General features: G+C 39.0%; 1 protein-coding gene across 1 annotated transcript in view; it reads right to left on the reverse strand.

Moving 5' to 3' along the window:
* The window catches only part of GANC (glucosidase alpha, neutral C), a 68841-nt gene that overhangs the window by 10372 nt on the left and 37167 nt on the right, over positions 1 to 21302 (reverse strand). Inside the window, exons 12-21 of the mRNA XM_016212331.2 lie at positions 21030 to 21156; positions 20064 to 20143; positions 18081 to 18224; positions 16875 to 16971; positions 12817 to 12918; positions 11490 to 11733; positions 10050 to 10114; positions 7122 to 7198; positions 3454 to 3528; positions 1051 to 1164 (exon numbers count right to left, since the gene is read on the reverse strand). Of these exons, the coding sequence (XP_016067817.2) occupies positions 1051 to 1164; positions 3454 to 3528; positions 7122 to 7198; positions 10050 to 10114; positions 11490 to 11733; positions 12817 to 12918; positions 16875 to 16971; positions 18081 to 18224; positions 20064 to 20143; positions 21030 to 21156 (1125 nt within the window). The remainder of the gene's footprint in view (positions 1 to 1050; positions 1165 to 3453; positions 3529 to 7121; positions 7199 to 10049; positions 10115 to 11489; positions 11734 to 12816; positions 12919 to 16874; positions 16972 to 18080; positions 18225 to 20063; positions 20144 to 21029; positions 21157 to 21302) is intronic.

Here is a 21302-nt window from a genome sequence, read left to right on the forward strand (position 1 = left end):
CAAATATATATAATCAATACCCTTTAGTGAAATAATATAAATAAGGAAATCATGTAAGAGGGGCACAAAAAGTTATGCCTTGTTGGAAGAAATTTAAATTATGAAGTATGGTCAGTGGCATAGGTGGCTTCCCTGAAAATACTATCCTAAAGTGTGACAACAGGTCATAAAAGTTCATAGAATGAAACTGAAGTTAAAAAAAAAGTATATAATGGATGAGATCAACTACCTTTAGAAGACCCTCAATGTAGAGAATGGTATCTAGTACCTACTTTTTTTTTTTAGTAGGAGGTTTCCTTTTGCATGTCAAACAATGTCAGAGCACTCCATATGGCAGCTTACTGTCATGGACAACACTTGATGTGCTATAGATCTCGAGTCTCTTGTATTTTATTCTGTGGCTTCTTATGGGCCCAAGGCACATAGTTTGGCCCAATAAAACATGCAGAGGTGAAACAGATGGAAAAGAAGAATGTAAGAAAAAAACTTAATTATTTTATAATATTTTCATGAGTAAGAATTTGTGTTTGGTACTATATTTGGGCAAATGAATAGGAGAGGAATCTGCTATAGGACTCATTTGGCTTAAAAGGACAGATCAATTCTGGATGCTTCCAGCCTTTACCCAAGGAGATTTTAGTTGTTTGAGCCATCTGATAACAGAAGTCACTGTGTGGGGGTGGTATTCCTTTTACAGGAGACTGAGTCTCAGGGCTAATCCGTGTGGCAGGCTTCCTAGGCCCCAGTGACCTTTCAGTCCAGTGGTATCAATGCCAAGCTGCAAAGCACCAAAGGTCACAGTGTCCTAGAGGAAATGTCCATTACTTCTAGTTCTCAGAGCTCCTTTAAGAACAATTCCAGACAAGTCAGACAAGCTAGACAATGATTCAGAAATGATACAAAACTTTGATTTCTAGATAAACATCTGAAGCATCTATCCCACAGATGGGGTTCACCACTTACATAAAGTCACACACTCAAAAGGCTACCACTGTGAAGAGGTAAGAGTAGTAACACATGAAATGTGTAAAGGTAACACTTTCCAAATACCTTAGTGCTTAGAGCCACCCGGAGTCCATACGGGGAATCGGTCATCCAGCCTGTGGATTTTCCTATAGTTGTCTTTATAGGCACCACACTTCCACCTCGTTGAAACACCGGTATCTGTAACAGAGCAAAACTCAGCGAAGGAGTATTCATATAAGGCAATTTCAAAGTAGAATTTAAAAATGTTTCATTGTATACTCTTTACAAATATAGACTCAAAAGCAATATAAATTCATGGCAAATATGAGGGCCTTGGTATTAAAAGGAAGCATTCAAACACTAAAAACTTCTCACCCTTCATCAATTTATCATCTGTTCTACTTATCCTATCAGTAGCCTTTTCGGTTTTGTATTTTTAATTTTCCTGTCAATATAACAAATGCATTTATTTCTAGGGCCCTACTAAAGAGTGACCTTGTCTGTGCCAGCAGGCCCAGATGTGTATAGGTATGTTAGTAGATGAAAGATGGTAGTTTCTTTTTTGGGGAGAGATGAATTTTGTTCTTACTCACTGCAAGTTACACCTGTCTTGCTCCCTGATTCCCTGTATCATCAGGATGAATGACTCAATTCTGAGGGTATATTTGTGAAACTTCTGTTATAGAAGCCACCAAGGGCACTTTAAGTGACTCTGATAACAGGGCTGTAGGCATGACCCATACCCATGGGTCTTCTGGAATGCCATTCCCAGCAGGGAAAGCCCAGCAGGTTTCCTGTCTTCCAGTTCGGTGCTCTGTAAGAAAGCTCCCTGGACCATATAGCAACTGTGCTTTGCTCTGAGTAAAGTACAAGCAGGGAGAAGAGAACAAGAATATAAATGAAGCAGGGAGTGAGAATAGACTAGTGAGGATGTGAACCTCTGCTTGACTCGCAGTTGGCAGCAAGAAGCAAAGCACATCTATCATCCCACCCTCATCAGCCAGTCTCTTTTTTTCCTGTCAAAGAATGAGGTAGTAGGTTAGTATGGAATGGAGTCTTGTCTCAGTTCTGCCATAATCTAGACACAACCCTGAACAAGTAATTTTACTTTTCTGAACCTCAGTGTCTTCACCTGCAAGCATGAGAGATTAGAATAGATGCATGTTAAGGTCTCTTCTAGACCTGAAAGCTGACATATGAAATCATTTTCTTTATAATGGAGTTTATATTGCTACTGACAATTTTGAAAAATAACATCAATTCCTATTTATTAATCTTCACACTACTTAGGGTTTGTGGCAGTGGTGGTGATTCAGCTGCAGGAGCCAACTTCCCTTCAGAAATTCTACCTGGACGGGCCACTTTGATTCTAACATCATAACTGATAGCATTCCTTTGGGCCTAGAGGTCCAGGATTACAATTCAAAACATGTTTTTTGACTTGGTCCTGTGGAAGGACATTCTGTATGGCATGTATGATGACCACCATGTTTGCTTTCTGTTTTCAGTGTTACTATTTTTCTTAGACTTACAAATGTAAGTATACAGGGAAGAGTTGTTTGTCCTTCATGTTTCATCAGAGTATATATTATTTTTATACTTTTTCCTCACATTTTAACAGCTTCATTGATATAATTCACATGCCATACAAGCTACCCATTTAAAGTATATATTTAAATGGTTTTTAGTATATTCAGAGTCATGACCACAATAAATTTTTAAAAATTTTCATCACCCCAAAAAGAATCCCGTGCTCATCAGTCACTCACCATTGCTCCCCAAATCCTGTCCCTTTTCCAGCCCTAAGCAACTACTAACCTACTTTCTGTCTCCATATATACATGTAATTCTGCAGAGCTCTAATATCCTTGGTTCCTTCTGGGTAGGTGCATGTTTGGACTGCATATTTGTGTCCCCCCCAAATTCATACGTTGAAGCCGCAGCCTCCAATGTGACTGTATTTGCAGACAGGGCCTTTCCAGAAGTAACTAAGGTTAAGTGAGGTCCTAAGAGTGGGGCCTTGATTCCATTCCTCACTCTCTGCCTCTGCCGTGTGAGGGCACAGCAAGGAAGTGGTGTCTACGTGCCAGGAAGAGAGTCCTCACCAGGAACTGAATTGGTTGGCACCTTAATCTAGTACTTTTAGCCTCCAGGATTATAAGATAACAAATTACTGTGTGGTTTTATTTAAAAGAGAGAAAAAGGGAGAGAGAGAAACATCAATGTGAGAGCAAAACATTCATCAGCTGCCTCCTGCACACCCCCTACTGGGGATTGAGCCTGCAACGGGGGAGTGTGCTCTGACCGGGGATGGAACTGGCAAACTTTCAGTGCATGGGATGACACCCAACCAACTGAGCCACACCAGCCAGGGCAATAAATTCTATTTTTTAAGGCAACCAGTCTATGGTATTTTGTTATGACAGTCCGAACAGGCTAATATAACACAATTGGTAAAAATAACAGTTTTTGAGAAAAATAACTTACAGTGTCCAAGGCTACTGGGATCTTCACAGTACATGCTCCTTCCCAAGAAGCAAATGTCTTAGAATCATACCAGACCTGAAAAGGAACAGACTCCAATGAAAAAGAGTATATGAGCAACTCTGCTCACAATTTCATTATTTAGCAAAATACCCATTTGTCTTGATTTCAAATAACCAGAAAGCTAAAATAAGTATAACTTAAAAAAAATCTTGAGTAGAAGTTAGGAAGGTAACATACTTTTAAGATCCCAAAAGACTAACCTACTACTGTGACAGATTAATTTGACTAAAAGGCCACTCATTTGTCCATCCATCCATCCATCCATCCATCCATCCATCCATCCATCCATCCATCCATCCAAAAGTTACCAATTAAACAACCTACCATGTGCCTAACACTGTTAGGTACACATGACCGAACAGAAAAACGAAGTTTTTAACCTTATGGATTTTACAGTTCAGTTGACTTATAAGAACTTAATGCATCTATTAGTGAAAAAGATGATGAAGGAGAGAAGGAAACAATAAAAAAGGAAATCACACTGCAACCAAATGAAGCACAGATGAGGCAGGAGAAAAGGAAAGTGTCAGAAAAGGAAACAGATCTTGGAGAAAAACAAATGAAAACTTGAATTACTGCTATAGGATCATTTTTTTTACAAAGTACAGTTCAGGGAAGAGGTTCAAACTCTTATCTGGGGTTCCTGTCAAGGGGGTTTAGTTGCTGAAGCACCAAAAAAACCCCTACAAAGTAATTTGTTTGGATAAATCCTTAAGATACCACCAGAAGCAGCGTAAAAACAAAAACCTCTTTTTCTCTCTGCTAGTTCAGCATAATTTCTGGCAGCCACAGAGTCTCCTTCGCAAGTTCACCTCCTGGGATTATCACATCCTTTATATAGCTGGGCTGTTGCGTCTGTCACTGTCCTGCTGTGAATGTGAGAGAGCTGTGACTTGACTATGGTTAGCTACAGTGAACTCTTAATTCAGCCAGATCCACCCCACCTCATCATGAAGTATTCTCCTTGGCTGGATTCAATTTGCTAATGTTTTATCAAGTATTTCTGTGTCTGTATTTATGAGGGATATTGTCTTAGGTTTCTTTTCTTGTAATGTCTTTCTTTGGCGAATTCCAGTAGCTTTAGATAAAGAGCTGGGAGTGAAAGGTAAAAACACTGATTCAAACAAGATTTTGGGGTTACCTGTCTACCACTTGTAGAACTAATTAGAATGAGAGGTATATGGTATGTGTTCTGGTGCCATATACAACAATCTCCAACCTAGAAAGGGTATAACTGGTACAGAACACCATGTAGACCAGACCTAGATCTCAGTCACCAAGCTCCTTATCCAGCAAGTATTTAATGAAGGCCTACTATGTGCCAAGTACCCATCTAGGTGCTGGGGATGCAGCAGTGAACATAACAGATAAAAATCGGCCTTCAAAAAGCTAACATTCTAATGGGAGAGACAGATAATAAACAAAACATCTCAGCAAATATACAGAATGTTAGAAGGTGGCACCATTCTGTGGAGAAAAAGAAAGGTTGAAAGAGGGCAGGACTGAGGCAGTATAAGGGTGTGTGTGTTATAATCTTAAAGAGGTGGTCAGAGAAGGCCTTGCTGAGGAGATATTCAAGAAAAGCCTTGAAGGAGAGGGAATGGGTCACACAGACATATGGGGAAAATGACAGTGAGGGACCTTAGATATTCCCCTTGCACCCTGTGATGTGGTACTAGCTAACGAGAGAGGCAAACACCTGGCAAGGAATGGCTTGACTCTTCTGCCCAGGCTTTGGGAACATGTAAGCAAGAGAAACAATTAGAGAATGCTCTGGGAAATTGTGTTGAGGGAGTATATTACTTAGTCACAACAATGTGCCTGTAATGGTGACAGGTCATTCATAAAAATTTGTGGCTAATCAGAAAGGGGGCTGGTTCCTCTTAGTGGGAGTCTATGCTTTGTTAGAACCAAGTTGAGATACTCTTGGCAGAAATGCTTTGCAGGACAATTTATTTAGCTCTTGTATTTGACCTTTTTTTCAAGTTTCTTTTTGGCAAGGGAAGCTTTTTAAAGAGCCTTAAGCTTCAGAACTGCAAATTAATGGAGAAACCAAGGGCAAGGACCATAATTCTTGAACATTCTGGAGAAAAGCCTGATCACTTCCTAATCCCTGGAAGAAGTGAGTATTACCCTCTGTGGTAACAGATTTGACTAAGGTAAGGATCTTGAAATAAGGAGATTATCTGGGATTATCCAGATGGGCCCTAAATGTCATCGTAAGCATCCTTATAAGAGAGAGAAGGAAGAGGAGACACAGACATACAGAAGAGCAGGCACTGTGAAGATGGAGGCATAGATTGAAGTAATGCAACTACAAGCCAAGGGATGCCAAGGATTGTGGGAGCCACCAGAAACTGAAGAGAGCCATGGAACAGATCCTTCCTCAGAGCCTCCAGAAGGAACCAACCCTGCCAACACCTTCATTTTGGACTTAAGCTTCCAGTATTGTGAGAGAATACATTTTTGTCATTTTAAACCACCACGTTTGTGGTAATTTGTTATATAGCAGCCTCAAGAAACCAATACAAAAGATCAATATATAGGGAGTATACATTAAGCCATTTTATTCAACCTTAAAAAAAAAAAAAAAAAAAGGAACAAATGCAGCAACCAAACATGTAAAGCTTGATGGAGGGAGAACACTGGCACTGGTTTCCTGGTGTTGCCATGACAGCGCTTGACAGTACTGAGCAGTGAGCATGGCTGGTTCAGCTACCTCATCACTTGCCTTGACAGTCCAACACTATCTTGCCATGATGGTCCCATGTTAGTTCAGTATCCTTCATGCTTCCTTCCCCTGTCTGCTAAAGCCTGTGGCAATGCTCTAGTGCTCAAGGACCCTCTCCAGGATCTGTCTCCTTCCTGCTCTCCATTCCATACACTCTTTCCGTGGCCTGATGCCCTGAGTTTCTGCCCTGTCTCTTCTCCTAGCCCCTTCGGATATATCCTTGGTCTGTCTCTGGAGACTGTTGCTCTTATCACCCATGACTGGCTCTCTGCTCTGCAGTCCTTTGGCTTATTCCCACCTCTGCTCCATTCCCTGCCTGGGTTCAGTGCCCTGGGCTCCAAGAGGATGATATTTTATACAATGGCAATAATCAATGACAATAACCAATACAAGAGTAGAAGGCTGGAGGGGCAGAGAGGGAAGTCACTGTTGTTATTTTTTATCCACCTTGGTGAATGTCTGGAGATCAGCTTTTGGTGCCAAAACTCAGGATTCAGATAGAGTCAGAAAAGAGCAAAGTCTTTTTATACTTGTTTTCCCCAAGAATTTGATACCTCTTAGTAGACTAAAAATTTATTCCTACCTAAAACCTCAATGTGTTTATAAGGAGTCACTTATGCAAGTCAAAGTGTAAAGATAAAGAACCATTTTGATCCTCCCTGCTATCATCATCTATTCATCTTTCTCCCCACTGTTCCATTAAGTTTCTTGACCTCTGAAGACAGTGGTCATGGCTTACAAGAATCTGTAGTTGCTATAGTCATTTGGGCTGTCTTCACAACTGCATGATGAAGAAATCTATTTCCTAACAGGCTAATTCATCTGAATGAGGGATGAGATATGAGACATAGAATATGTGACTGTTATTTACTCTTACCTCATTTGATCCAGGGAGAAACACATCAACCACAGTAGCTTTTGGCTCTGTAACTGGATGAACCAATAAAGCACTTCCTGAAAAATGGAGAAGAAATAAAGTTGAATACTAGTATAAGAGGTCTGAAAACATCCTTTCCTTTTAATTGAGTGCTTTTGTAATTTTAAGGACCACTAGACTGTGAACTTCTTAAAGGTAGAGACCTTGGTGAGTTGAACCAATGGTTCATCAGAGAGATGCATTGCTAGAAAAAGGATAGGTGCTCACAGAGGTGACTGTATGATTACTTATCACTAATCAATTTACAGTATATTGAGGTTCTAGGGAGGGACCCACAGTCTCTTTTTGTGTGGTAAGCAGTTAGAAAGATGGCAGAGCAAGGATGATGGGCCAGGTACAGAAGGTGACCAGGGCAAAAGCCCCAGGTGCCTAGCAATGGGCAAAATTGGGAAAACGAAGGTGACCTTTCCTCCCCTAGCATATCACTGCTCATGTGGTTTAAAACCCCTGACTTTTCACATTGCTGGTCATGAGGTTTGGATCCTCCCCTGAGCTTTCCTTCCTTGGCATATCACTAGTTATGTGGTTTTAGACCCCCTTAGAGGAAGAACAAGAGTACAGGAGAATAACCTTATATAACTCCCATACAAGCCCTTGTATGACCACTCCCTTAAGCACTGGGCCCTCAGAACAATGAAGTTCAGACCCACATCAAATAATCGTAGGAACAAAGCCTTGGGTCCTCAGAACAATGAAGTTCAGACCCACATCAAATAATCTTAGGAACAAAGCCTTGGGTCTGTTGACCACAGGGACAGTGTTTTGGTCAAACTAGAGGTGACATTTAGGCCTCCATTGTGCTTCAGCTCCAGGCCAGATGCAATGACTAATGACCCCCTCTCCCAGCGCTGACCAATCAGTGGAAACCATGACCCTGAAAGCCAATGAATATTCTATTCAGATCTTCTCCTGAGACCTCCTCTGAAATTCCCCACCTTTAGAAAACAGATAAACCCCCTCAAGATACAGGAAGCCAGCCTGGGCTCCCTCTTGGAGCCCACACCTTTCTTCCCCCTTTCTTTCTCAGGTATGTATCTTTGTTCTCTTTCTCCTAAGCTCTAAGGGTCCCGTTAAAACTTACAACCAGGGGAGCAGTGGGCAGTGGCAGCTTATCCTGGGGTAACTCCCTGAACCTCTTTCCAAGGCCCCCTTTTTTCTGACTTTTAAGTGAGCCAACAGCAGCCTTGCTTTGGCTCACTTCTGTCACTGTGATTTTTACTTCTCAGTGAGTCCACACAGCCCAGCATGGCTTACTTCTTTCCTATAATGTTTCTAGAGAGCCAAAGGAGAGCACTGCCTAGGTTCTCTCCTGTTGCTTCTTCTATCCTAAGCCCTTCCTTTGTTTCACTGTCCTCAGCTTTAATAAATACTCTCTCAAAATCACCTGGACTGACATTGTGAAATCTTTTCTGCACAAAGTCAAGAACCCATACACTAAAGGCTGGCCCAAGGCAGACCTGCTCTGGGTCCAGTCCATTTCTGGTGACATAACTGCAAGTGTGTCAGTAGTCTGAAAGCACCATTGCACTCTCCAAGTGCTTCATTATTTGCTATAAAGTGATGTTGGTAATGGTGAGCCTACAACTGTTACCCAGAAGTGTGGTCAGTGTGGACACTCAGATCTTCTTCCTTGGGCAATTATCATTGGAAGGCTAAAAGTCTCCTAAACACAATCTGAATTATTAATTTTGTTTTGACCATGGTACTACATGTGTGTAAAATTCACCCATTTATGAATTCAGTCTTTAATTTAACAAATATTTATAGAGTGACTACTGAGTACCAGGCACTGTGCTAAGCTCTGGGGATATAGTGGCAAATAAGGCTGACATGGTCCCTGCCCTCATGGAGTTTACAGTCAATGAAGACAGATATTAAATAAATAATTACAAATAAATTAGAGTTAAGATGAATACCAAAAAGGCTAAGTACAAAATAAAATAAATGTTATGTAATGGGAGGGACTGACTTGGACTTAAGTAGGTGGAATTAGGTATTAGGAGGCAGTTTTGGTCAGGAAAACGTTCTCCAAGAAAGTAGCTATTTCAACTGTGACCTAAGGATGAGCAGAGACCTAAAGAGCAAGGTATTTTACATTTTGGGGTTTCCACTCTCTAGAGTTCCACCTTTTGGGCAACTCCGTCGAGCCTGGCTTTTTGAGCGCTATTGCCAAGACGACAGACTTCCATGCTCTGGATTTGGTGGCTAACCCTTGTTAAAGAAGAGGCCACCTTCCCCGCCCCCTACCCAACTAATCCTATTTTGCATGTGGGGTGTCTTTACTACAACCATCAGGTCTACTTTTTTCTACTTGTCTTCCCTTTTTTTGGTTAATCCTCATCAGAGGATATTTTTTCCATTGATTTTCAGAGAGAGTGGAAGGGAAGGAAGAAGGGGGGAGAGAAAAGAGAGAGAAAGACATACATCGATGTGAGAGAGACACATTGATTGGTTGCCTCCTGCACTTGCCCTTGACTAGGCCAGGGATTGAACTGCAATTCAGGTATGTGCCCTTGACTGGGAATCGAACCTGAGACCCTCTGGTGTGAGGGCCTAGCTCTAATTACTGAGTGACACCGGCCAGGGCTCTACTCCCCTTCCCTTTAATGGTATAACAAGACTTAGGAGTGGACCCAGAACAAGAATACCAATTGCATTCGCAAATATAATGGATTTATTTAAAGTTAATATGATAAGAGCTAATAGCTATGATCTTACTAATGCACTACTAATCTTGGAGATGAAATCTCTTATTTTTTTGGCTCTTTTGAAATTAGGGATTTTTTTTTACTGCTCTCACACTAGAAAATATAACAATAACATAATTACAGTATTTATTATAAATATAATTAATCAAGAAATGCTTACCCAGCATGTATTCATCTTCCACACCAAAAGTCTCTAATTCATCAGGGAACTCTACCCACAGAGGCCTGGGGTAAGGAAAAAAAATTCTTACTTCAACATCGTTAGATGTTTTATTATAATTCAATCACTTATACTTTCAGTTTTGTAACTATTCAGATGAAACTGGAAAAAGCCAAAGACCCAAGACTCTTCATATGATTCAAGATTTTATGAACAATTGTTATGATTACTTACATTTTTCTTAAGTGAAAGAGCTATCAATTAGCTTAAATGTCACAATGAGAGACTGAGAATTCTGGTACCTGCAATTTTTCCTTCTAATTGTTGAACAATAAATAAATATTACTTTGACAGGCAGAATCAGAGTTTTGTGCAAGTACAAATGCCTAACACGTTTGGTATAAAACAAATTAAATGTTTGTAAAACCATTTTATAATGTTCCGTTTTTTTTCATGCTGTCACTGCCTTTCATGCATCCTTAATTATTACCTATTTAAATAAAAAGAACTGTTTTTTCTTGTTTTCAAGCTGGCAACATTTTTGGAGTTTTGAGAGACTGTTGTGTAGTTTTGGTTCTATTGTTATTGTACACAATTATCTAAAGGGCATTTGGGCTTATAAAGAAAACTTTCAATATCTATGTATCTGAATATTAATGATTCTAATATTTTTCAATTTCATGAGGAAAAGATATTTTTTAATAAGAGACTTGGTTTTAGTTTATTCACTAGCCTTTGTAACAATGTATTCCCTTTCCTACTGAAAATGGTAACTCAGCAGTGGTCTCTAAAACTGGCTGATGTCTAAAATCACCAGGGAAAGTTCTAACAAATATAGATCCCTGGGACCTTCCCAAAGAGATTCCTAGTAGGTCTGGCGGTGTGGCCTTGGAATCTGCATTTTAGAAAAGCTCCCAGGTGATTTTTATCTGAGCCAGTTTAGGAAGGCGGGTCCAGAAGTCTTGGGGTACTGTGTGCATCCCTGTGTGATTCCTCCTCTAACCTAGATGGTCGGTTTTTCATATCTGCCTTCCAAATACAATCAGGATATAATTTATATACCAGGAAAAATGTTCACCTCAAACTTGGAACAGTTTAGCCCCAAGGGTAAGACAGAGCCTAAGACTGGCAGAATAAATTGCTCTTCATGAGAGGATGCTTTTGGGTTAAATATTGAATGAATTCAGTTAAAAAGTAATTTCATTTCTCTTTGAAAAAGCTCTACTTCTGTCTCATATCAAATATTAACACTTGAATCACAAGGCAGCAAAAGATTTCTTTAGTTATCTTCTGCTATCTCCATTGCCAGCACCCTGCTCTCGGTGCTCAATAAGCTGAGTGACCCTTGACTAAACACATGGCAATCGCTGTGTAATTACTCCTTTCCCTATCGGGTGGTTAGACTATTTGCGGGGCCTCCGACAGGTGAAGCCGATTTACCTCATGACGGGCTCAGAAGTCACATGCACGCGGTAGAACAGCAAGTACCAGTAGGGCAGGAGGGCGTAACGCTCTCTGACGGCTTCTCTGATGAGCCGGGTGTGCTCCTTCCCAAAGAGCCAGGGCTCCCGTCGCTTGCTGTTTATGGTGGAGTGGCCACGAAAGAAGGGCTGGTAGGCTCCGGCCTGGTACCAACGTACTAGCAGCTCTGCCTCTGGATCCCCGATGAAGCCGCCGACATCAGCTGATTCGTTAGTCAAAGAAAGGCTTGTGAGGCAACCAGGCTTCTAACAAACGATGCACGCAAGTAAAACAAGGCCTTGAAGACTGACAGGAGAAGCGTGCTGTGTGCGCACTCAAAATGACAGGATAAAACGGTGGCCTCAAATTAGGGAGCACATAGTGAAAAAGAGCCTGTTTGGGGATCTGACAGTACGCCCTTTTTATGTTCTATTCTTGTCAAGGTCAGAGGCTTTGCTGCAAGGTAAACTTTCAGGTATGTTCCTGAACCCAGGTAACCCAGAAATTGCAAAATGTCTGTATGATTCAATAAGTCTGTATTTAGGGCTGTGGAGGGTTGGCAATTGATTTCCTTTGAAAGCAACAGCTAAAGCAAGATAAAAATTACAGAAATAACTAAAGAGAAACAGAAATGAGAATTAGAGGTTTAAGTAGAATTTCATGTTTAGTGCTTAAACAGGATACATATTCCTTGTATGCGGACCAATACCATAAAAACACACCTATCAAAAAGTGATATTAGTCACTTCTATTCCTAGAGAAAACAAGGAGCAGCTGGAACTGTAACCATGCTGAGTACCTTCCATATTGAGATCTCTCATCTGCAGAGAATTATTAGGATTTGTGAAGGCAGCACATTAGAGAATTTTATTTTAACTAAATTTATCCTTCCCAAGAGCATATCTTTTTTTTTTAACAGTAAAAATATGTCACAGAATTTTAAACTTGCTGAGTAAAAAGAATTTCTATAAGGCAGATTTCTGATTTTCAAAATTCTTTGTAGTTCTTTCAATTTTTCTTTCAAGAAGAAAAGGCATGTTTTAGGAAGAGAAACTCAGTTACCGAAAGTGGCTAAAGAGGAAGCAGCAGGAGAATGAGGGAAAGCGCACTCTGGCTCCCTTTCTGACTGACTTCATGTCCGCAATTCAGATAAGTCACAAACAGCTTTGAAGCCACCCTTCACTTTCCTCACTTCCTCTTTCCCACATTTATCCCAAAACAGCCAACGAAAAGGGATTGGAGACCAGGCTTGGCGGAAACACCCTTTCTATTTCCTCTCACGTCAAGCCTGAGGACATCATCTTACCTCCACAAAAAGAGATCCCGGTGATGCTGAGAGTGAGTAACATAGGCACAGAAATCTTCAGGTAACTCCATTTCGCTCTGTTGTCGCCTGTCCACACAGCGCCTTTGGACACCAGGAACAAGGTATTTAAAAAATCACACATTAGTCCATCATATTTAGGTTCCTTATTTGTAACAGACAAATTAATACAGAAGAAAACATATCTTCCTTACCTTAAAATATACAGATTCTGGGTTTCCACAATGAAACTATAATTTATTTTCTAATGTAACAACGTTATTAAAAACCACAAAACAATCTGTGAAAATATTCTGAAATCACACTTATCTTTGAAGTCTATGGAAGTCTGATTTTAGGAGGAACATTTAAAAAAAATCAACCTCACTAAGATATAATTTACATACAATAAATGTACCTATTTTAAGTTAAGAGTCTGATGAATTTTTAAAATGTGTACACCATGTAACCACCACCACAAGCAGGGTACAGGACATTTCCGTAACAGAAGTTCACATCTTGTAGTCAGTAAACCCCCATCTTAACCAACCATTGATTTGATTTCTATGACTATACATTAGTCTTTTCTATAATTTCATATAAATGGAAACATAATATATACTCTTTTGTGTTCTAGCTTTTTTCTGTCAGAATAATGTTGTTTACTGCTTTTTATTTGCCGAGTAGTATTCCATAGTAAGGATATATTGCAAATTGTTTATCCATTCACCTATTGATGGATATTTGAATTCATTCCAAGTTTGGGCTATTATGAATGAAGTTGCTTTAAATATTTGTGTACAAATCTTTTTGTGACGTATGTTTTCATTTCTCTTGGGTAAATACCTGGGAGGGGAATTGCTGGGTCCATGCTCAGTGTGTACTGAAGAATTTAAGAAAAATTCTAAATTGCTTAGCAAAGTGGTTGCACCATTTTACATTCACAGTAGATGAGAGATTCAGTTGCTCTACATCCTTTGTCAACACTTGGTAGTGTCAGTCTTTTTAATTCAAGTCACAGTAATGGGTTTGTAATGATGTCTCTCTGTGGTTTTGATTTATAGTTCCCTAATGACTAATGATATTAAGCATCTTTTCTTGTGTTTATTGATCATTCATGTCTTCTTTTGCATAGTATCCAAATCTTTTGCTCATTTTTACAAGTAGATTGTCTTGCCCCCAGTGTGGCTCAGTGATTGAGCATCGACCTATGAATGAGGAAATCGAGGTTCAATTCCAGTCAGGGCACATGTCTGGGTTTCGAGAGTGATCCCCAGTGGGGGGCCTGCAGGAGGCAGCTGATCAATAACGACTCTCATCATTGATGTTTCTTTCTCTCTCTCTCCCTCTCTCTTCCTCTCTCTGAAATCAATAAAGACATAGTTTAAAAAAAAAGTAGATTGTCTTTTTATTATTTCGTTATGAAAGTTCTTGCTCGGCCGGGCGTGGCTCAGCGGTTGAGCGTCAACCTAGGATCCAGGCAATCGGGGTTCGATTCCCGGTCAGGGCACATGCCCGGGTTGAGGGCTTGATCCCCAGTTGAGGGCGTGCAGGAGGCAGCCGATCAATGACTCTCTCATCATTGATGTTTCTCTCTCTCTCCCTCTCCTTTCCTCTCTCTGAAATCAATAAAGACATATTTTTAAAAAAAGTTCTTTATATATGCTGAATACAAATCCTTTGACAGAGATGTATACTGAAAATAATTTCTTTCAGTTTGTGGCTTGACTTTTCATTATCTTAACAATATCTTTGAGAGGGTAGAAGTTTCTAATTTTGATGAAGCTCGATTTATAAATTTTTTCTTTTAAAGTTCATGCTTTTTGTGTTCTATCCAAGTAATCTTTGCCTATCTCAAAGTCACAAAGATTTACTCCTGTTTCCTTCTAGAAGTTTTTGATTTGTTTGTTTTAGCTTTTATAATTTAGGTCTATATTTCATTTTGAGTTACTTTTTGTGTATGGTATGAGGTAAGGGTTGAGTTTCTTCTTGCCCACCCCCCATGATATCCAGTTGTTCCAAAACCATTTATTGAAAAAAACCCCCAAACCCACAAACAAACCTCTTTTCTCCATTGAATTGCCTTGGTGACTATGTTGCAAATTAATTGATCATATATATGTGGGACTCTATCTGGATTCTCTATTTTATTCCACTGAACTATATGCCTACTCCCCTGCCCCCAACCAAAGCCCTCTATAATGTGAGAAGAGTGGTACAGACCATATAGGGGAGACATAATAACAACAGTAGCAACAACAGTTAACATTTATCAAGCCCTTACTAAGCTTCTTTGCTTATATTATCCCACTTAATCATCGCAACAAACCTACCAGGTAAACACTATTATTAGCTCCATTTTACAGATGAGGGAAATATGGCAAACAGTGGGTATTATAATCTACCCAGAGTTAGAGAGATACTAAGTGGTAAAGGCAGGATTTGAGCCCAGGCAATCTGACTTTAAAGCCAGTGTTCTTATTCACTGTATAGTTGATAAGAGTTTGTGAAGATAGATTATATACCACTATAGAGATCCATACAAGAAAACAACCTTATTTTACTATATCTAGATAATTCCTGAAGCATTTCTGTCTGTGTTCTACCAAAATAGCTTTTGTGGCTATTTTTGTTTTACTCTTCCATAGAAATTTTAGGTTGTACTATGCCAGCAATATATATATATGTGTGTATATATATGTATTTTTCCCCCCAAGCGAATGTTGTTATTAAATAATACTCTAATAATGTCTCTTTGACTTCAAATAAAATATGTATTTATTTATATAAAGATTTTGAAATCTAAATGATGCCATTCCCATCAAGAAAGAAAAGTTCATGTAAACATGCAGATGTTTTCATGTCTCATATGGTTTTTTAGTCAGAAGCTTTCTCTGGCTACTGGTCTCAGCATATGATAGCACAATAGTGTTCTCTGTAATGCCTCACTCACTGCTACTCTTTGAGGCAAAGATGATAGCTTCACACAAAGTACTGAAAGCTAGGCACTGGGCCAACAAAGATTACTCAGTATGCATAGTTTTTGTTATCTTGACTGCCGCTCATAAATTTTTTCTTTAAAAATACTTTATTTTTTTAGTGATTAAAAATGATGCTTGTAGAGAATTGGGAAAAGAGAGATAGGTAAAAAGAAAATTAAAATCACTTATAATCACCATGGTACTATACTTCTTTAGATTAATATATAGTAATCTATATTATATGTTACATACTATATATACACACACACAAAATAGGAATAATATATAAACATTTAGGCATTCTTGTTTTTTTCATTTATCATGATGTCAAACATTTTCTCATGCAATTAAGGCTATTTTAAATAGCTTTATAACAGTCTAACATATATATATATGCCATAGTTCTATAACTATTCCCTCACATATTTGGATTTTCCTTTTTTGTTTCAAGAACTAATACTGTGGTGAGCATCTCTGTACATGGGTCTTTGCTTGAGATGACAATATTTTGGCCTTTTCTTGAGTACCATAGGGGCTGGTCTGCAGGGGTGGAGTAGGAGACCTAGTAATGTCTATAGTACAGTAAAGGCTGGATTCTTCAAACTAGGACCTAAGCTCCCAGTTATTTATGCAAGGCCAGGGGACTTAAAATAGCCTTCCTGCCACAGGGTGGTTAAGTTGAACTAGATATGCATTAGCTAGTAAACTGGATCCAGTTATAGATGACCCTGACTGCAAGCAACAGCCAGATCTATTTTAAGCCATATTGCTAAGTGGAACAGGTGGTTGAAGGAATGTGTTAGAAGTATATTTTCCCTGTTTTTGAAAAATCAAAGAGACAGGATCAGAGATGACCATCCCAGGAAACTGAGATACTCTGGTCATTCACCCAACAATTAAGGGGTCATTTCTTCAGTGGGAAATGAGTAACTAAACTTTATTAAAATTGGTTTACTCCGCTATAGGACAATATACATACTTCAGGGCACATCTAAGGCCCAATGGCTACTGAAAAGGAAGGCATTAGTAGCTCTATAAAGACTTGTGTTTTTAAGTTTGGTCATATGAGCCATTCCTTACCATAGTTTTGTGATCCAGCAAAGAAAGAACGTGTAAGAACAAAGGGTCTCTCCTTTCCCTTAGATCGTTGTATCAGTCCTTCTGCAGTAGCCTTTTGCTATAAAGTCAAAGGAGAAAAATTTCAAACAGATGACTGGATTAGGACATTGTGTAGATATCCCCAATAAACTACTTATTTACAATGCAAAAAGTAAATAATAGGTAGGAATGGAAAACGGAAAATATTTTTAAAAATCCATCAAGCAATTTTTACAATGTAATTACTCTAAATTCCCTTATTAAAAGAATGGAAAATTTATTTGACTAAAATAGCAATGAAATAATAGTAAATAACAAGCTAGCATTTATTTGGTGTCTACTATTATTAGGCATTTTATAAGATTTTCTCTTCCAAGCTATACAACAACCTCTGAGATAGTTTTTATTAATAAAAAAAACTAAGATTCAGTGAGGTTAAGTGACTGGCCCTGGCCTACATAAGGAAATTCTCTAAAGTAGTTTGCAATTATAGCAAGAGGTTGTTAGAGAAGTAAACACATTCTATCTGAAAACCATGTTATATCTAGCCAGTAGCTCCCACTGGAAAATACCAGTTGGTGGGAGAGCCATAAAAAGTTACATTCTGAAAATAACAAAGAATCACTGATATAAATTAGGGCCAGTGACTACCAAGTCTTTTAGATGTGATTAGCCAATAGAAGACAATTCTACCACTTTCTATTGAGAAAGCTAAGTACTTAAGGAAGGCTTTCTATATTGAAAAAGTATACTTATTGAAATTGTGTATGTGTGTTCTAAATCTTACTCCCTTAGTATAAATGTAAGACTCAATGTATTTAGACAGTTGTAAAATTTCAAAACATTTGTTTTAACTGCCTTTATGTATTTACACACTGTTTACATCAATAAAAGCTTTGAGGTAGTATCCAATGCCATTTCCTAACGGCTCCTGTCAGGGAAGATGTTTCTATATTATCATGAATCTCACAATATCTGAGAATTCCTCAAGTTCATTATAGAAGGAAAAGATACAAAGGGAGAAATAAGTCTTATATTGGCTACAACCTGATAAGACTCATTGCAGTTGTCAGAAAAGACACACAAAGAGAAATGAACAGTATATAGTATGGTTATCACAAAGGAAATAACTTACAGCTCAAAAGGCAGGGCACATGGGTATAATTGGCTTCTTCTTGGATGTCTTACCTGATAAAAACCATATATGTTGTGAAGTTCTCTGTGCTCCCAGTTGCCATGATGAATGGCATTCTTCTGCATGGTTTGCTCTGGACCTCTAAAGACGGAGGGCTCATTCATGTCATTCCATAGGTAGAGGATGTCAGTAGATCCCTAGGAAGTAAATCTAAATCTTGGTCAAGATACTACTTCTACAGTGATGATGTTAATATGACAGCTGCCCCTATTCCTCTTTCCTATTCCATTTAATTTATTATTTGTTATGTTTATGATCTGTGCTCTGTCCTCTGCTCTAATAAAAAGCTCCACTGGACAGGGAGTTCATTGATAGGTCCCAAACACTTAGAACAGTACCTGAACCACAGAAGGTTCTCAGTAAGTATTTGTTGATGAATGAAAGAATGCTGTGCTCTATTGTCTGTGAAACACATATTGCCCAGTAAGTCCACTCCAAGATCTACCTGGAGAACCCCCACAGGAAAGGTGGTGAATGTTCACAGTTAGGCTCTATATCATCCATCATCTGCTACAACTCTTAACTGAGGGAAGGGCGACTGTAGTTGTATATGATAAAATTCTGCCTTCCCTCTAACACTGAAAAATTTGACAGCTAAGATACCTGCTTGTTAGCATGATCTATAGTTTGTGTTCTACATAGAATGGTCAACATAGAGTAGGAAGGGGTAGTTGAGTCATCTAGTTATCACGGTCTTACAATCCCTTTATAGAATCCCTGGTCTCTTAGCATTTGACTCAATAGCCATGAAGACAAGGAGTCCTTCAGGCAGCTCATTCCATTATTTTCTGAAAGTCCTGCTCCTGATAACATCTTGCCTAGCTTCTTCTGGGATACCTCAAAATACATCTGTTGCCTCACCCACATGATGGTTTTTCAAGTGCCTAAAGGAGGCTCATTTGTTTTCTTTTGTCTCTTTAACTACTTCTAAACATGTGTACTTCTATGAACAAGGCTATATAGTTTTCAAACATTTAACTACCATGACTGTTCTTTATCAATCTTGCCTTTTCATACAAGCATTATTATTTATCAGGGGCTACTCTAGGGCAAGGATGGAAATCTTTTTCTGGAAAGAGCTAGATTTTCAACTTTGCAGGCCATAAGGCCTCTTTTTCAGTAACTCAACTCTGCTTTGGTAGTGGGAAAGCCATAGACAATAGGGAAATAAGTGAGCATGTGGCCCAAGTGTTGTTCATCCCTGCTCTAAGTTATTTTCTGTGTCCTTATACATGATGCTCAGAGACTAGATGAGTGGTTAAGAGCTGAGCTTGGGAGACAAATAGAACTGAGTTCAAATCTTGGGCCCGCCACTTACTAGATGGGTGAACTTAGCAGGTTTTTAATTTGTTCATGCCTCAATTTCCTCATCTGTGGGAGTAGAGTTAATTAGAGCTCCAACTTCAGAGGGTTATTATGAAGATAAAATGGTATATGCACAGAAAGTGTTTAGCACACTGCTTGGCACATAGCAAATAATTTATATTAGGCATCATTATCATGATCATCACAATTGGCTGAAAACAGTTCTCTAGATGTGATCTCTCCTGTTTTCTCTGGTTTTTATAAAATTTTAAAACTTGATCTATTATTTCTTATACCTTACTTTTAATGACATACTTTGCAAGATATTTTCACATATAGCATTATCACCTTTAAATAATAGTTATACAATGCTATTTTATACAAAAATTATATAGTAACTTGAAAATATAATAAATCTCTCTATTATTAAGTACTGTGATATATCATAGAGCCTATTATAATAGAGGTCACAGCTTTTGTGCATTTAATAATACACATGGCACCTCTCCCGGCACCACCAAAGTCTGTAATGTGTCTCCAACCTTGCCTTTTCATACAAACATTATTTGTTAGGGGCTGTTCAGTGAAGCAGAGTAATTCTATCCAATCACTTTTTTTCCTTCTTTCTTCATTTCAAGTAACTTGGAAAGAACAAATGAATAAAAACAAACCTGATAAACAGAGAAAGCAAAAAGGCCCGAATACCACTCTCTGACCTTGGGATTGGTGAAATCCAGGTAAGAGGAGAGACCTGTAGAGGCAGAAGAGTAGACAGCCTGTTAGAAACAGTGGTCCTCAGGGTAAAATGTGTTGTAAGAAGGAATATCAGAAGTGAAAGGTCAGTAATTAATGGGCATCAAACATAAAAAGACAGCCTTTACAGAGGCATGGTCTGGTGAGAAGCAGATGAAGGCAATGCTGGACTCCAGTGACAACCTACTAGACCTTTCAACTCCAGAGGCCCAGGGGCATGCCAGTGAACAAGTATCAAGGTGGAGCTTGTCCCTCACTGAGATGGCCCAAATACGGAGGCAAGTATTCTGCAGTGGCCTCTCTGTTCTTAAAGAGAACAGAGAAGCGTTCATAACTGATAGAAGGGGGGAAAATGCCTGGGGTTTCTCTACTGTGCTTGGATTTATGATAGAGGGCTATGATATGATAGACTGGTGATTTCCTTTTGTCCTTGAGGAATCTCTACCATGGCTTTAAACTAATACTTTCAGAAATGAAGAATCCAGAGTTGCCAGAGGCAGCTGACGTCACTCATGAAAGTCTGGGAAGTCAAAAGTATGGGCTAACAGGGCAAAGAAGAATGGCAGGAGGAGAGACGGCAGGGCCCTTTTCTTTCTCCTCTCCTTTTCTCATTCCTTGGCTTTTCATTTTTATTTGCTTAGAGAAATAGCATGCCACTGAGGTTTGCCTGTTTACTTTTCATTCACTCATTGACCAATAAATGTATACAAAGTACACTGTATCAGTGTTAATATGAAAGATAGAAAAGAAGGCAACACTATCTCCTCCTTAGAGGCACTTAAAATGTAGAAAGACACATCTACAAGGAATTAAGAACAACGGTCATGAAACCTTCATTAATTGGGACTGAACAAGGGAAGTAAGTATATAAAGTAATATCTTACCTGGCCAGCATACCCCTGCAAAGTCTCCCCCATCATGATTCCTCACAAAGAAGCCCTGTTCTTTGGCCTTAGCATACACTGAGTAGTCAGGATCGATCTTGATGTGGGGGTCACTGATGACCACGAGCTGTCAGGAGGACATAAAGGTTTGAAGATCTCATCAGTTTCATATGAGGCATATGATCATGTACATGTTTTCATCATAGTTCTTGGGTTCAAGTTTTACTCAGAAACAACTATTAGTACTGAAATATTTTATGTGCTTATAGAAAA

Source organism: Miniopterus natalensis, chromosome 1 (assembly GCF_054644295.1).
Source record: "Miniopterus natalensis isolate mMinNat1 chromosome 1, mMinNat1.hap1, whole genome shotgun sequence".
Lineage (NCBI taxonomy): Eukaryota > Metazoa > Chordata > Mammalia > Chiroptera > Miniopteridae > Miniopterus > Miniopterus natalensis.